The 16922-nt window shown below is 45.2% G+C and overlaps 1 protein-coding gene across 2 annotated transcripts in view; it reads right to left on the bottom strand.

Moving 5' to 3' along the window:
- Window positions 1-8989: 8989 nt before the first annotated feature.
- LOC143957682 (SH2 domain-containing adapter protein D-like) overlaps window positions 8990-16922 on the bottom strand; it is a 77229-nt gene continuing 69296 nt past the window's right edge. For both annotated transcript variants that reach the window (XM_077467373.1, XM_077467374.1), the window contains one exon: window positions 8990-15782. In XM_077467373.1, the coding sequence (XP_077323499.1) occupies window positions 15596-15782 (187 nt within the window). In that variant the 3' untranslated portion in view covers window positions 8990-15595. The remainder of the gene's footprint in view (window positions 15783-16922) is intronic.

Consider the following 16922-nt stretch of genomic DNA (forward strand, 5'->3'; position numbering starts at 1 on the left):
AAGGCAGCAGTTGAAGTGCTAGCAATTTAGCCAAGCTAGCATTCAACCGCTGGGCATGTGGATGGCTGGGAGTGAACTTCTTTCGCCGGTCCAGCAGCTGGGGCAGGGACATTTGCCTGCTATAATCGGACGTGGGTGTACCGCTAACAGAGTTCCCGGAAGCACTTGGCTGTGACACACCTAATTCTACACCTTCATTCCTCTCAGAGCAGGTTTCAGAGAGGACTGAAGGTCTAGTGGGGTTGGAGATGCCAGCTGATGAGGAGCAAGGAGAGGTCCGCTTTGTTCTTTGGTGTGGGTCTTTGAGGTACGCTTGCCAACGAGCTGCATGGAAGGTCAACATATGTCTGGTCAAGCATGTGGTGCCCAAGCGGCTGATGTTTTGGCCACGTGAGATACGCTTGAGACATATGTTGCAAATAGCAGCGGTGCGATCTGATGCACTCGTCTCAAAACTGGCCCACACCAAAGAACTTTTAGAATAACGCGCAGAGGCAGCGCTTTGCACAGGCGGAGCTCTGCGGTGTGATTCAGTCGGTGTGCTGCCCCTAAGCTGGCCCCCGGAGGGCATCCTGCCTCGTTGGACATGTGCCTCCTCCTCCTCCTCTCTCCTTCCAGGCACCCACGTGGAGTCAGTGCCCTCATCATCCCCTCCCTCTTCATCGCTGTAGCAAACCTGGCAGTATGCTGCAGCTTGTGGAACATGACTGCCAGATTTCTGTCCTTCTTGAGCATCCCCTCTCTCTGCGCTCACGCTACTGCCTTCCTCTAGCTGAGTGTCATCATCAGAGCCCACAAAACACTGGGCATCCTCCTGGAGCATGTACCCAACACTGTGCTCAAAGAGTTCAGGAGACTCCTCAGGAGGACGTGGTGGGTCTAGGGAAGGAGTCACTGATGATGACATTGAGAGGAGGGAAGACGATGCGTTGGCAGCTGCTTTGCTAGTACCCTGAGACTGGGTGAGAGAGGATGAGGAGGATGAAGAGGGCTTGGTCATCCACTCTACCAAGTCGTTGGCATGTTGCGGTTCAACATGTCCAGCTGCCGAAAAGAAGGACAAGCGTGTCCCATGGCCACGTGCTGATGACAATGCACCGCGTCCACCACCAGCACTGTTGTCTCTAGACACAGAGCCTGCTTGCCCTCTTTTATCGGCTCGCGCCTGTCTGCCTCTCCTTGCTGGCCTTCCAGACATGGTAATGGCCTGAAGGGAGTTGGGTAAAAAAGCAGTTGGGTAGTGTATATTGTGCTAGAGGCACACAACACCCACTAACTCCTGCAGATGCCTTTATTATAGAACACCAGAGATAAAGGGGTATATACAGATGTATACTGTGCTGTGCTGGAGGCACACACAACTTCCAATAACTCCTGCAGATGGCAAGTGGGCTCAAATAGAGAACAGCTATGTAGGTGGATATAGCGGTATGTACTGGGTAAAGAGCACGCAGACAGCACGCACTATCTCCTAACACTACTGACTGCAAGCTCTATTATAAAAGATAGATCACTAGCTATATAGGTGAGGTGAATATAGCGGTGTATACTGCGGTCAGGGCACGCAGACAATAACCACTACACAACAGCAAGATCGAAAATCGGCCGAAAACGATTGGTACGTACTGTGTTGAAGGTACACAGAACACCCACTGCTTCAGACGCCAACACACTACACAAGGCCGCCGCGCTGGCGGCCTTATATAGTGTGGGGCGTGCACTACACAGCCTGAGCTATGATTAGCCTCGCTGGCGCTGCGATTGGCCAAGCATGCGGGGTCACAGTGCATGCTTGGCCAATCATGAGCCAGCAATGCACTGCGCCATCGCAGTGCATTGTGGGCTGTGAGCGCCACATGAATTTGATGCGAACGGACCAAAATGTTCGGACTTCGCCGAACGGACGAACAGCCAATGTTCGAGTCGAACGTATGTTCGACTCGAACACGAAGCTCATCCCTAGCCAGCAACTATAGTCGCTAGCAGGATTTGCGGTGTTCTCCTAGCAGGGCCGGCTCCCCGCTCCCCCTTGCCGGGAGAACACAATAACTCTGTTATAACAACATTGACTGGCTATTTAGCTATAGCATAAAGCACAGGGTATTGCTATGTCCAGAGCAATGTTTAACCAGTTGCCGACCGCCGCACGCCGATGTACGTCGGCAGAATGGCACGGGCAGGCATAAGGGCTTACATGTACGTCCCTTGCCTCCCGCGGGTCGGGGGCCCGATCGGGCCCCCGCCCGGTGCCTGCGGCGGTCGGTATTCGTTCGGGAGCGATCCCGGACGAGGGGACGGCCATTCATTCATGGCCACCCCCTCGCGATCGCTCCCGACGAATAGAAATCCCCCGTGACATCACTTCCTCTCCTGTAATGTAAACACAGGAGAGGAAGTGATGTATTCTCTCCTCCGTGTCGGTATTTTTCGTTCCGACACGGAGGAGAGCGGATCGGTGAGTTGCACCAACACTCTACACACACAGTAGAACATGCCAGGCACACTCACACCCCCCCTTTACCCCCCGATCACCCCCCCAATTACCCCTGCCCCCCAGTCACAGTGACACCAATGTCATTTTTTTTTTTTTTTTTTTTGCATTGGTGTCATTTGTGACTGTAATAAATGTTAGGGCAGTTAGGGTTAGCCCCCTTTAGTTCTAATGTACCCCCCTAACCCCCCCAATAAAGGTTTAACCCCGTGATCACCCCCCGTCGCCAGTGTCACTAAGGCTGGGTTCACATTGCAGCGGTTTATGAGAACGAATGTGATTCGCACCGCACTGCAGTGCAAATCACATCCGATCTCTGTGCGATTCGAGTTCAGCCATTCGCCGCACCCGCCGCACCCGCCACACCCGCCGCACCCGCCGCAAATTCGCACGGGACCCTTTTTTTGGCCCGCAGCAGAATCGGATCGCATGGGTGTTCACACCATGCGATCCGAGTTTGCAGATCGCACTGCGATATGCGAACTGATCTGGGGGTGTCAGTAACATTTCACTGACACTCCCAGCAGTTCGCATAGGGCAGTGTGAACTGCCGCCGGGAGGCATGCGATGCGGGAACCCGCCGCGGATTCGCGGCGTTTCCGCATCGCTCCAGTGTGAACCCAGCCTAATAAGCGATCATTTTTCTGATCGCCGTATTAGTGTCACAGGTGACGCTAGTTAGGCAGGTAGGTATTTAGGTTCGCCGCAGCTTTTTATAGCGCCAGGGACCCCCATATACTACCGCATAAAGCCCCCTGATTGCCCCCTAGTTAACCCTTTCACCAGTGATCACCATATAACTGTTACAGGTGACGCTGGTTGGTTAGTTATTTTTTTATAGTTTCAGGGCACCCGCCATTTATTACCTAATAAAGGTTTAACCCCCTGATCACCCGGCGGGTGTCATTTGTGACTAATAACTGTTAGGGCAGTTAGGGTTAGCCCCCTTTAGTTCTAAGGTACCCCCTAACCCCCCCAATAAAGGTTTAACCCCGTGATCACCCCCCGTCGCCAGTGTCACTAAGGCTGGGTTCACATTGCAGCGGTTTATGAGAACGGATGTGATTCGCACCGCACTGCAGTGCAAATCACATCCGATCTCTGTGCGATTCGAGTTCAGCTATACAGATAGTATGGCTGAATTCGTGTCGCACCCGCCGCAAACTCGCACGGGACCCTTTTTTTGGTCCGCAGCAGAATCGGATCGCATGGGTGTTCACACCATGCGATCCAAGTTTTCAGATCGCACTGCGATATGCGAACTGATCTGGGGGTGTCATTAACATTTCACTGACACTCCCAGCAGTTCGCATAGGGCAGTGTGAACTGCCGCCGGGAGGCATGCGATGCGGGAACCTGCCGCGCATTCGTGGCGTTCCCGCATCGCTCCAGTGTGAACCCAGCCTAATAAGCGATCGTTTTTCTGATCACTGTATTAGTGTCACAGGTGACGCTTGTTAGGCAGGTAGGTATTTAGGTTCGCCGCAGCTTTTTATAGCGCCAGGGACCCCCATATACTACCGCATAAAGCCCCCTGATTGCCCCCTAGTTAACCCTTTCACCAGTGATCACCATATAACTGCTACAGGTGACGCTGGTTGGTTAGTTATTTTTTTATAGTTTCAGGGCACCCGCCATTTATTACCTAGTCTCGCTAGTGTACCCCTAAATTTAGGGGTGTCTACTTTCCAAAATGGGGTCATTTGGGGGGGGGTTTGTGCCATCTTGGCATTTTATGGCCTTCAAAACTGTAACGCCCTTAGAAAGCCTGAAGGCGGTGCTTGGTTTTCGGGGCCCCGTACGCGGCTAGGCTCCCAAAAAGTCCCACATATGTGGTATCCCCGTACTCAGGAGAAGCAGCAGAATTTATTTTGGGGTGTCATTTCACATATGCCCATGGCATGCGTGAGCAATATATCATTTAGTGACAACTTTGTGAAAAAAAAAAAAAAAAGTTTGTAATTTTCCCGCAACTTGTGGCAAAATATAAAATATTCCATGGACTCAACATGCCTCTCAGCAAATAGCTTGGGGTGTCTACTTTCTAAAATGGGGTCATTTGTGGGGGTTTTGTGCCATCTTGGAATTTTATGGCCTTCAAAACTGTAATAGGTAGTGAGAAGTGAACTCAAAAATTTACGCCCTTAGAAAGCCTGAAGGCGGTGCTTGGTTTTCGGGGCCCCGTACGCGGCTAGGCTCCCAAAAAGTCCCACATATGTGGTATCCCCGTACTCAGGAGAAGCAGCAGAATTTATTTTGGGGTGTCATTTCACATATGCCCATGGCATGCATGAGCAATATATCATTTAGTGACAACTTTGTGAAAAAAAAAAAAAAAAAAAAAAAGTTTGTAATATTCCCGCAACTTGTGGCAAAATATAAAATATTCCATGAACTCAACATGCCTCTCAGCAAATAGCTTGGGGTGTCTACTTTCTAAAATGGGGTCATTTGTGGGGGTTTTGTGCCATCTTGGCATTTTATGGCCTTCAAAACTGTAATAGGTAGTGAGAAGTGAACTCAAAAATTTACGCCCTTAGAAAGCCTGAAGGCGGTGCTTGGTTTTCGGGGCCCCGTACGCGGCTAGGCTCCCAAAAAGTCCCACATATGTTGTATCCCCGTACTCAGGAGAAGCAGCAGAATTTATTTTGGGGTTTCATTTCACATACGCCCATAGCATGTGTGAGCAATATATCATTTAGTGACAACTTTGTGTAAAAAAAAAAAAAAATTTTTTTTTTGTCATTATTCAATCGCTTGAGGCAAAAAAATAAAATATTCAATGGGCTCAACATGCCTCTTATCAATTTCCTTAGGGGGTCTACTTTCCAAAATGGGGTCATTTGGGGGGGTTTTGTACTGCCCTGCCATTTTAGCACCTCAAGAAATGAGATAGGCAGTCGTAAACTAAAAGCTGCGTAAATTCCAGAAAACGTACCTTAGTTTGTAGATGTGACAACTTTTGCGCAAACCAATAAATATACAATTATTGACTTTTTTTTACCAAAGACATGTGGCTGAATACATTTTGGCCTAAATGTATGACTAAAATTGAGTTTATTGGATTTTTCTAATAACAAAAAGTAGAAAATATCATTTTTTTTCAAAATTTGCGGTCTTTTTACGTTTATATCGCAAAAAATAAAAATCGCAGAGGCAATCAAATACCATCAAAAGAAAGCTCTATTTGTGGGAAGAAAAGGACGCAAATTTTGTTTGGGTACAACATTGCATGACCGCGCAATTACCAGTTAAAGCAGCGCAGTGCCAAAGTGTAAAAAGACCTCTGGTCATTTACCAGCAAAATGGTCCGGTATGAAAGTGGTTAAGGTCTTTTTACATGGGTTCCAGTGTTAATTTTGGCAGCAAATTTCGATTTAGTTTTAGTCTTAGGACTAAAATGGCATTTTAGTTTTAGTCCCATTTTAGTCTTCTGCAGTTGTTTTAGTTTAAGTCGTATTTAGTCGACTAAAATCTCCAGTACGTTTTATCCTTGGTTACAGAGGCACAACCCTTCTTTTGATTGGCTTCATGCTGAATGCAGTGAGAGATGTTTCCAGAAGGTAGCCAAGGTCAACGTATTCACTCTACTCCCTGCCAGAGTACCACGATTTTAGCGATGTCTTTGACAAAGGTCAAGCCGATACTTTGCCTCCACATCGGTCGTATGATTGCGCAATTGACTTTCAACCTGGTACCATACCTCCTCATGGCCGGGTTTACCCTTTGTTGGTCTTGGAGGATAAGGCCATGGAGGAGTATGTTTGCAGTTGCACTTTCTCTTGGTTTTATCTGCAAATCCTCGTCTCCTGCTGGTGCTGGTTTCTTTTTTGTGAAGAAGAAGAGTGGTGAACTGAGAGCTTGTATCAATTATAGGGGTCTCAGTCATTTAACTATTAAGAATGCCTATCCAATTCTGTTGATTACAGAGTTATTTGACCACCTCGAGGGAGCAATTGTTTTCACTAAGCTTTATTTGAGAGGGGCATACAATCTTGTCAGGATTAAGGAGGGCGACGAGTGGAAAACTGCGTTTAATACCAGATCAGGTCCTTATGAGTATCTCAGCGGTCCTACAGTGGCCTCAACCCGTGGGTTTACATCCTCTGCAGCGGTTTCTTGGCTTTGTCAACTATTATCGGAAGTTTATTGGTAACTTCTCGTTTCTGGTCAAGCCCCTGACTGAGTCTCAAGGTTGCATTTATTTCTGCACATCCTGATCCTACGTTACCTTTTATCCTAGTTGATGCTTTCGAGACTGGAGTTGGCGCTCTTTTGTCTCAACGTCCTAACTCTGGCTACTTTTCCAAGAAATTGTCACCTGCTGAGTGCAATTATGAGATTGATGACAGAGAGCTGTTGGCGATCATTTTAGCCCTGAAAGAATGGAGACATCTCCTTGAAGGAATCACTGGTTCTCTTTCTTACTGACCATAAGAATCTCACATTCTTGTCTGAGGCTAAGTTTGTGTACCGTTCTGGCGAGCCTTTTGTGCACAGTTGGGTATTCAGCTTGCTTTCTCCTCTGCGTATCACCCGCAGTCTAATGGGGCCGCAGAACGAGCCAGTCAGTCCTTGGAGCAATTCCTACGTTGATATATTTCTGACTAACATAACAACCGGTCAGACCTCTTACCGTGGGCGGAGTTTACTCATAATAGTGCCTTGAATTCAGCTTCCCATTTGTCCCCGTTTATGGCGAACTATGGTTTCCAACGTTCCATGTTGCCTGCCTTGTTTGGTCCGCAAAGTATTCCTGCATTAGAGGAGCATCTCCGTGGTCTTCGTTCCACTTGGGCACCATTCCAGGAGGCTTTACGACATGCTAACAATAGGTACAGACTCCATGCTGACCGCAGACGCCTGCCTGCGCCTTCCTACCAGGTTGGGGACAGGGTCTGGCTGTCGTCTCGCAACCTCCGACTTCGTGTTCCTTCTTTGAAGTTCACACCTCAGTTTATTGGGCCTTTCCGTATTCTTTGCAGGATTAACCCAGTTATGCGTTGGACCTTCCTCCTAGCATGCGCATCTCTAATGTATTTCATGTCTCCTTATTGAAATCACGTCCTCACCCTATACAGGTTGAGAACCATGAGGAGTATGAAGTATGGAGTATGAAGTATGAATTCATTGTTGACTCCCGTAGGTTCTGTGGGCGCATACAGTAACTGGTGCATTGGAAGGGGCACGGTCCGGAGGAACGCTCTTCGGTCTCATCCTTGTTGTACATGCCCCTGTCCTCTTCCGTGATTTCCATAGACGTTTCCCCCTCAAGCCTGGTGCTCCTCTGAGGGGGGGGGTTGAGTAGGGGGTACTGTCAGGGCTGGGCTCAGCCCTTCCTTCTCTGAGCTGGACACTCAGCTGTCGGCTAATTGCCAGCTCCTTTCTCTCCACAGTGACTCAGCTGTTGATGATCTGCTCGTCAGTCCTGCCTACTTAAAGCCATCCAGCACACTTCTTTGCCTTCACCTTTGGTCACATCTCTGAGACTTTCTCCTGCGTTCCTGTTGAAGACTTGATGTCCCTTCTGGCTCCTGATCCTGCTTGCTGAAATACTACGTTGATCTCTGGCTCTCTGAAATTGACATTGGCTGACTACCCGATCTGGTTACTGAACTCTGGCTATGTATTGACTATGCTTACTCTGTTTACCCTTTTATTATTATTAAACGTGTGATTAACTGTACTTATGTCTCGGTCTGATTCATGGTTTCTGACAGATAAGCACCTAAATGACCGCAACATACAGACACAGGTTGGACTTGATGGACTTGTGTCTCTATATATATATATATATATATATATATTGTGGCAGCAGGCAGGTAAAATCACCTGGTTGTATCCAGGTTGGAAAATATGTATGTCCTAGATTTAGGCTTTATGCGGATTTGTACAACTAGAGGGGAGTGCTGGGAGTCCTATAGGGGAAGAGTTAATGAGCCCAGCTGAAGTAAGTGGGCTCATTAAGACCTCTACAAAAAAAAAACAGCATGCTTAGGGAGATGCTCCATCCTGGAACCAGTTTTGTGTTTGTATAGACTGGGGAGTGTGACACCTGTTCTGTGCGGTGAGTTAACGCCTGTGTGGCAAACCTCTACAACAGAGACAGAGACAGGGACTGGTGCAGCACAAGGCTGCACTCAGTTGTTAGACAGGGAACCTATGTGTGTAATTAGAGGTCAAGCTGACCAGGATTTATTTTCATGTTTTTTTTTTTGTTTGGCTGTTATATTTTTCACTGCATGTAGCATAAATAAAACCGCACCTTTTTGTTTTTTACACCTACAACGCTGTCTGCTGTGCCTGATTTTGTGTTGTGAACCCATCCAGGGCCGAGCTAACCCCTCACAATATATATATAAAATTTTCTTTTATTGAATAAAAATATAGAACGTCCAACTTAGCTGCCATTGTTTGTACCACATCCTAACAATATGCAACAAAAAAAAAACATACTTCTCCCCTACAGTCTTTACTGGTACCAAGGAAGACATACACTTTTCATTAAAAAATATACAGTCAGTTTATTACATAGTAAAAAGCATTAATAAAAGCATCACTAGGGGAAAAAAATCCCAGATTTTGCTACATTACTTGAAGTTGTATGTGTACAAAGGTATAACATTCACTCCTTTGACTAGTCTGATCCAAGAAATCAACGCGTTTCACATAAAATGCTTCTTCAGGACCTTATTTTTTGGAGACAAGGGTGAATAACCTGAGAAATACAACATATTATGATACTGTATATGAAACAAAATGTAATCTATGGATACTTGCATATCACTTCAAGTTGAATATCACGGTTGATCAATGGTGGGATAGACTACCCCAATGTTGCAAAGATATATATTGTTCATATACAGTATCATAATATGCTGTATAATGTTGTGAGCAAACTGGCACACAAGTGACAATATATATGAGTTTCCAGCATGTGATACTGAACCTGAAATGTTTGTTCTCTTCTGTAAAACTGATTAAAATCAAATCAGTAAGTTACACATTTGAACTAGGATTAGAGAAAACACTGAAGAAATAATTGAACACAAATAAACCCAAAATAAAACATTGTCTTTTATAAAAGAGCAAATAAACATTTACAATTATATATGTTTTGGGTGAATATACAATCAAATATAAAGATAGGGAAAGTTTTACCTAACCCACTTTCTTTATTTTAAACTAAGGACACTACTGCCAGTTTATAATTGGGCAAGTACATCATTCCGTGCTTCCCCCATTTGAATCATGCTCCATTTATCCACTATTAATGAGAAAAAGCAGATGAAAACTAAATACATTTTAGGTTCTAGCATCTCAGAGCTGAATTGTTGGGGCACAGGGAATGGGTGCTTTAAACTTTGATACTGGCATAGAAACACCCAGTACTTTTGAGGAGCAGGTTAACTAGTGTTAGGGATAAGAAGTTAAGAGATACAGGGCAACTGTACCTTTTTATTGTGCATGCATGCCGTAGCCTTATTCATTCCTATCAGAGTGGTACTGATGGTTGTCTCCAAAAGGTCAACAGAAGTAGGACTCTCTCCTAGGAATGAATGGGACCATGGCACACATTTGCAGAACCAGGCAGGAGTAAATAGCCCTGGGCAAGGCGGAACAGTGAAGAATGCTGGAAGAAGAGGGTGGCAAGTACGGTATGTAACCAGGAGGGGGTGTGCTTAATTGGTGGGGGTCATTCCAAGACATCTTGCACTAAAGAACATTTTTCCTTTAAGGTTTAAGATAAGAATGAAGGGATCAAATGGATAACATTTTGCAGTCAGGTGCTGAAGCTATTTTTTAAGCTAAATTCTAGGTGTGGATATTTTTGTATAGTTATATTTGTTTAGCTTGGACCAATGTAAGTATGCATATTCCATACTTGGCCAATGCCTGTGGAAGCAGAGAATCCCTGTTGTAGCCACAACTAATATAGTGATCCTTACTGTCTTGCGGGTCTAGTGTTGAGTAGCTGCCCTGCTGCATAATACTCCCAGGGGGTCACAGGAGGTCCACCTATTACAGTATGTAACTACCAGGGGGAGGACTGAAGGGGAACACTATAGAATGCCACTTGATTGATAGCTCTGAGTCTGCTGGAGCTGCTAACAATAAATCCAAGATGGTAGTACACAGCAACAATCTCAGAGCTTTTTTTTCAACAAATGGCCTGGCATCAGGGTCTCCTTAAGTACAGGGGTCATTATTAAGTGAAGGTTAAATGTTTAGAGATTTGTGAGTGTGGGGGTCACTTTTCCACTTGTTTTCGGTACTGAAAACCCCCCAAAACAATGGGGGAGGGGGCTTAGCCATAAAGAAGGAATAAAAAAAAAAGCCCTGCCCATTGTGACTTTCCAACTGCAAAGTAAAAGGTTTAAGCAATGCAGACTATTGTTATGGGTGACACATTTTCCTTTTTTCCTTCTTATTGGTCACTGTCAATGGTTATGTGGGCAGCCCTTGCATTATGAGTGCACAAACCCAACTGGCATTATGTATTGACTACATTGAAATTCAATGTCATGCACCTCGAGTACTTAAAAAAAAAAAAAAATCTTTGACATGCTTTATATATGCTTGAATATTCAAAATAAAAACAAACCTATAATAGTAACAAAAAGTAGTAACAATTACACCAAAATGTACCGTAATTAAAGAATTCCACTAAACACATAAATTCTGCATTTATGTGAAAGCATACACCTGAATATTGTGTGAAGAAAATATATAAATAGGCCCTTGTCATGTACCATGCAGTCCTCTTAGCTGTTGCTATACATTCAACGAATATATTATAATAATAGCACTAACTTTGTCAGGATGGTATCCGAAGACCACATGCAAATGTGCCAATGAACAGAACAAAGGTCTTCTCCAGCCGGTTGCATTTGCACGCACAACTGAACCCAGTTTTGGCAACAGATGGCCTATTTAAGTAGCAGAGTTAAGGCAGGAAGTTGCTGGATGGCCGCAACTACTACCCTGGAACCTGAACCTGTTCCTAAGATCTGCTTTCCCACTGCTGACCTGGTCTGCTCTTGGGCTTGTCTTCACTGCTCTTGACCTTGGCTGGTTTCTTACCACAGCTTGTCTCTGCAGATTTCCAATTTGACCTTGGCTAGTAAGTGACCACAGCTTGTCCCTGCTGATTCCAATTTTGACCTTGGCTGGTTCCTGAACAATGCTTTTCTCTGCTGATTCCAAGTTTGACCTTGTGTAGTTCCTGACTAGGACTTATTTCTGCTGATATTCTGGTATGACCTTGACTTGCCTCCTGACCACAGCCCTACCGGCTGTCTTTCTCCTCAGCCACGGACCACTGCCTGTCTAGATCTCACTTCCAGTCTGCTGTGTGTTCTACCATCTTGACCTGCTTGCTTCTAGTCTACGTCTTCCTGGGGACCTTCCCGTCTGTGTGAATCAGTGCCCCACAGCCAAGCCTGCATCCAGAAGGGAGCTTCCGTGGATTGGACTTTATGCCAATCTGTGTCCTCTTACATCCTGTGCTCCACTGCAGGGGTACCTGAGCTAAAGGTGCCAGGGAAGCCCTTTTATCATCTCGCCTTTCAGCCAGGTATGTGATAAAGTTTCAACTCTTTCTCACTTTATACAAAGCTAACAAAAAGTTTGGCTGACCATCTAAATTAATTTTAGAAGATGTTGTGACTCCATATTCTACTTCATGAACAAGGAGGACAGCACATGGATTGTGTGTTCTGCATCACACCAAACAGCAGGTACCTTAGATGATGATTATTACCAAAATGAAACCTGTGCCGGGAGAATTATAAAGACTGAGAATGCTGAACTGTTTTTCTGAAAATGTGTTCGAGTTGCTCTGGCTGGTATGCTAACCTATTGATTTTAAAGTGTACGTATAACCAATTATTATTATTTTTTTTAAGTTTTGAATAGTCTAGTTAACACCCCAGTTAGTTTTTTTTTTTTTCTGTGTTATCCTATTCGGGAGATTTCCTTACACTTCGTGACCTGGGGATGCAACAGGAAGTGTGAGAAAATTTCTACAAGACAAAGGAAAGTCCACTTCTTTTTTGTAAGAGTTTTAACAATGTTCCACAGGACAAATAGAAAGGGATCATCTACCTTGCAAAGACACAGACAGCAACAGAAAATGGACAGGGGTATTCATTCTTTCCTACTATATCTGAAAGAAAAAAAAGTCTACACACACACATACACACACACACACATACACCCACACACACACACTTTAGTTACTGACCTGCATATTTAATCCAGGCCAGTTATTTAGACTCCTAGGTTATTATATTAGTATGCCAGGCAACTGACATTTTCAGATTTTCAACAATATCAACCTCTATGCAGCCTATCAGCACAGGTTTCTTTAATATTTTTCTATTATTTATTTAATGGATTTACCTCTGTATTTGTATTCTCCATTAATATAATGCACATTCGGTGTGAACCTTTCAGGCAAATGCTTACAAGAATAATCCCTGCCTGAAAGTAGGTATCACAAAATTCCTGCTATTAAGCAGACATCCTCTTCTTCTTGTTGCTTTCTGTATGCTTTCTGATCTATTTTCACTTTCTTAGACCCCTTTCACACTGGAGCATTTTTCAGGCGCTACAGCGCTAAAAATAGCGCCTGCATAGAGCTTGAAAAAAGCGGCTCCATTCACTCAAGTGTGAAAGCCTGAGGGCTTTCACACTGGAGCGGTGCGCTGGCAGGGCATCAGAAAGTCCTGCCAGAAGCTTCTTTGGAGCAGTGAACTCTTAAGACCCCTTTCAAACCGAGCTGCCCTGGGCGTCAGCCATAAAGTGGCGCTATTTTTAGCGGGGCAGTTTTAAGGGGGTTAAATCCACCCGCAAAACGCCACTGGAGCGGTGTTTTGCCGGCGGTATCGCAGCGCTGCCCCATTGATTTCAATGGGGAGCAGTGGTGGAGGAGTGGTTCACCGCTCCAAAGGAGCTGCCGGCAGGAATTTTTCTGATGCCCTGCTAGCGCACCGCTCCAGTGTGAAAGTCCAAGGGATTTCACATTGGAGTAAATGGAGCCGATTTTTTCAGGTGCTATGCAGGCACTATTTTTAGCACTGTAGCGCCTGAAAAATGGTCTAGTGTGAAAGGGGTCTTAAGGAGCTTATCCGCTAGACTTAAACCCATTCATAAATACAACCCATTCATAAAATGCAGACCATGGGGAAGAGCACAAATTTGTGCTTTTATAAATATGAGAAGCTTTTTTTTTTTTTAAAGCAGCAGTAAGGCCATTTTGGTGCTTTATGAATAGACCCTTAGGCTGCTTTACAGGCGCTATAGTGCTAAAAATAGCACCTGCATAGTGCCTGTAAAGATCCTCTCCTCTCACTCCAGTGTGAAACCCCGAGTGGTTTCACAGTGAAGTAGTGCGCTGGCAGGATGCCAAAAAAAGTCCTGCAAGCCATATCTTTGAGGAGCTGTAGGAGCGGTGTATACACTGCTCCTACAGCGCCCCTGCCCATTGACGTCAAATGGGCAGCGCCAAAGTGTCAGCAAAGCACCACTGCAGCGGTGCTTTGTGGGCGCATTTAACCCCTTTTCAGCCGTTAAAGTGCCCCGCTAGCGCCCGAAAAAAACGACAGCGCTTTACCGACTACGCCCCAGAGTGAAAGTAGCCTTCTGTCTGGCCAACTACCACCCCTCCTTCCAGTAAGAATTCCCTTGCTGGCCCTGAATCACTCTTATTGGATAAGGGTATGGCAGTTGCACAAACTAGGTCAGTGTAACAAAATAAAGCTAATTTAGAGAGGGCATAAAAGAGGCTCTTCTGACTATTAAAAAGGTACTAGAAAGGCAAGATCTTTAATTTCAGAAGTGTAAATAGTTGACAGAGCCCCTTCAGGCTGGGTTCACACTACAACTGGATGCAGGTTTCCCCGCATCCAATTTGCATGTCAGAAGATTGTGACCGGCTCTCTATGGAGCTGGTTCACACATCTCCGGAGCGGCTCCGGTGCAAACTGCATAGGAGTCCTGTCCATCTTCTGGTCCATTTCAGGTCCGAATTCAGCCAAAAATTCGGGGTGAGATCAGACCTGAAACGGTGAACGGGGACGCACCGGACCCCTGCTGTGACCCGCTCTGTGCTGCAGTGTCAACCCAGCCTGAATGGTTCAGATCGAGCATGCCAGCACTTTGAATAATTCTTGAAGAGGTGACTGTTTTAATAAAGACTACCAACAGCAGAGGTAACTAAAATATATGATGAGAAAATCCCTTTATATTCTTATACACATTCCAATTAGAGATTATTGGTGGTGCAAGATGGCCACTCCTTGCTTTTCCAAGCCTATCATAGAATACCAGACTTTTGTACGGACAGATATAAAATCTTAGGATAAGTCAAAGAATTGTGCAGTGCATGGTGAGATTTAAAAAAATAAAAATAAAAATAAAATAAAATCCAGGAAAAATAGTAAACCATTAAGGTGACTGGAACCGTCACACAGGAACACAGAAGAATCTTCACTGCTCTTTATTAAGGATGAAGCTCTTATCTCACTATTGTTTATAATATTTGGTGGACAGAAACCAGTCCATTAAGACAGGATGGTTATTATAACAAATAATTGTATTTTAAGGTCTCGCCTCATGACCAGATTTCACCAGGAGGAGGCTCTGCAGTTGTAAAGCAACTCCACCTCTCCGCTAATGCTAGGAGATGCAGCAGATGAGGTTCCATGTTCCTTAAAAAGGAGAAAAAACCTTGACCAGTGCTTTAAAAATATGTGCATAATAACTGGTACTGGATACCATGAATGTAACCTGCAAATCCAAGAATGGAAGGAAAGCTACAAAAGGTTCTGAAGGACACAGCCAACCCTTAGGATACTGATTATTAGCCTTGATCTTTCCGTTCGCCATTCCAAGCTGGAGGTACAGTCACCAATGTAAAAAAAAATGTCTCAACTGAAGAACAAGTTGTTGCTTTGGTGCAAAGCATTTTAAAGGTCCACTAAAATGCCAAGTTGGCCATAGATGATCCCAGTTTGCTCCATTCTTCTTCTGTTGATGTAGACTTTAAGGCCTGTGCTTTGTACTTTGCCACAGTCAGAGTCACTGTTTGGTTAAAACACATCACTGTAATACTGCAGACACTGGATGCTGCAGACACACTTGTCCCTCCCCCGGGAAGAGCAATGGGCACTGGATGTAATGCTGCACCATGTCAGGGATACAGGGGAAGGTTGGTCCACTATCTCCAAGCATAAAACGGCCATCTGGCATAACGATCACTTTAACGTGCAAGATGCTACTGCGGCCTCTGTGGAGCAAAAAGAATAAATGCGGGTGTAAAATCTGTGCATGGTTTACACATAACATTTACAAGCTATATATATATATTATATATATATATATATATATATATACACACACACACACACACACACACACACACATAAAATAAACAGATTTTAAAGTGCCATTTGTGGTGGCTAAGTCAGTGCACACAGGGCTTCCTATTCAAATGGGCATTGTAGGAAAATTACAGGTTAAGACTGACCATAAATAGCTAGACAAGCAGTGGCGGCTGGTGATCAAACTTTTTGCTGGGGCACAAAGTGAAAAAATAAATAAAAATCAATTACAGCCACTGTGCCATCAAATGTAGCTACTGTGCCCATCAATTGCCACCACTGTGCCCATCAAATGCAGCCACTGTACCCATCAAACGCAGCCATTGTGCTCATCAAACTCTGCCACTGTGCCCATGAAACGCAGCCACTGTGCCCATGAAACGCAGCCACTGTGCCCATCAAATGCAGCCACTGTGCCCATCAAACGCAGCCACTGTGCCCATCAAACGCAGCCACTGTGCCCAAACGCAGCTACTGTACCCAACAATTGCTGCCAGTGTGCCCATCAGTTGCAGCTACTGTGCCCCATCAAATGCTGTCAGTATGTCCATCAATTGCCGCTACTGTACCCCATCAATTGCCGCTACTGTGCCCCATCAAATGAGGCCAGTGTGCATCCCTGGCACTTATCTGTCTCACAGTGGGTCAGTGGTGGTGTCATGCACGCTCCTCGATGTCTTCTCCCGTCCTCTCTATCAGGCATCCAATTACAGCGCCTGACGTTTCAGCCAATCAGGTGACAGGTAACAGACCTGAGCACATGATTGGCCAAGAGGTGGTTCAGTGGTAGCAAAGCGAATTCCTTCGCTTTGCTAACACACAGCTGAGTGAACAGCAAACGCACAGCATTGCGCCCGCTGTTCACCTTTTTGGGCGTCTATTAGAGCCTATAGCTCTAAAGAGGTGCTTCCAAAAAACCACCCCCGCCACTATAATTCAGGTGCCCGGCAGGGGGTGTCAGTGACGACCATAGATAGATTCATGCAATGCATGAATCTATCTATGGTGATAAAGCAGTGCCAGGAGAGAGGGGGTGGCGCTTCTGC

The sequence above is a fragment of the Lithobates pipiens genome, unplaced genomic scaffold (genome assembly GCF_037356315.1).
Source record: "Lithobates pipiens isolate NorthernLeopardFrog02 unplaced genomic scaffold, aLitPip1_a1.2 Scaffold_54, whole genome shotgun sequence".
NCBI classification, from domain to species: Eukaryota; Metazoa; Chordata; class Amphibia; order Anura; family Ranidae; genus Lithobates; species Lithobates pipiens.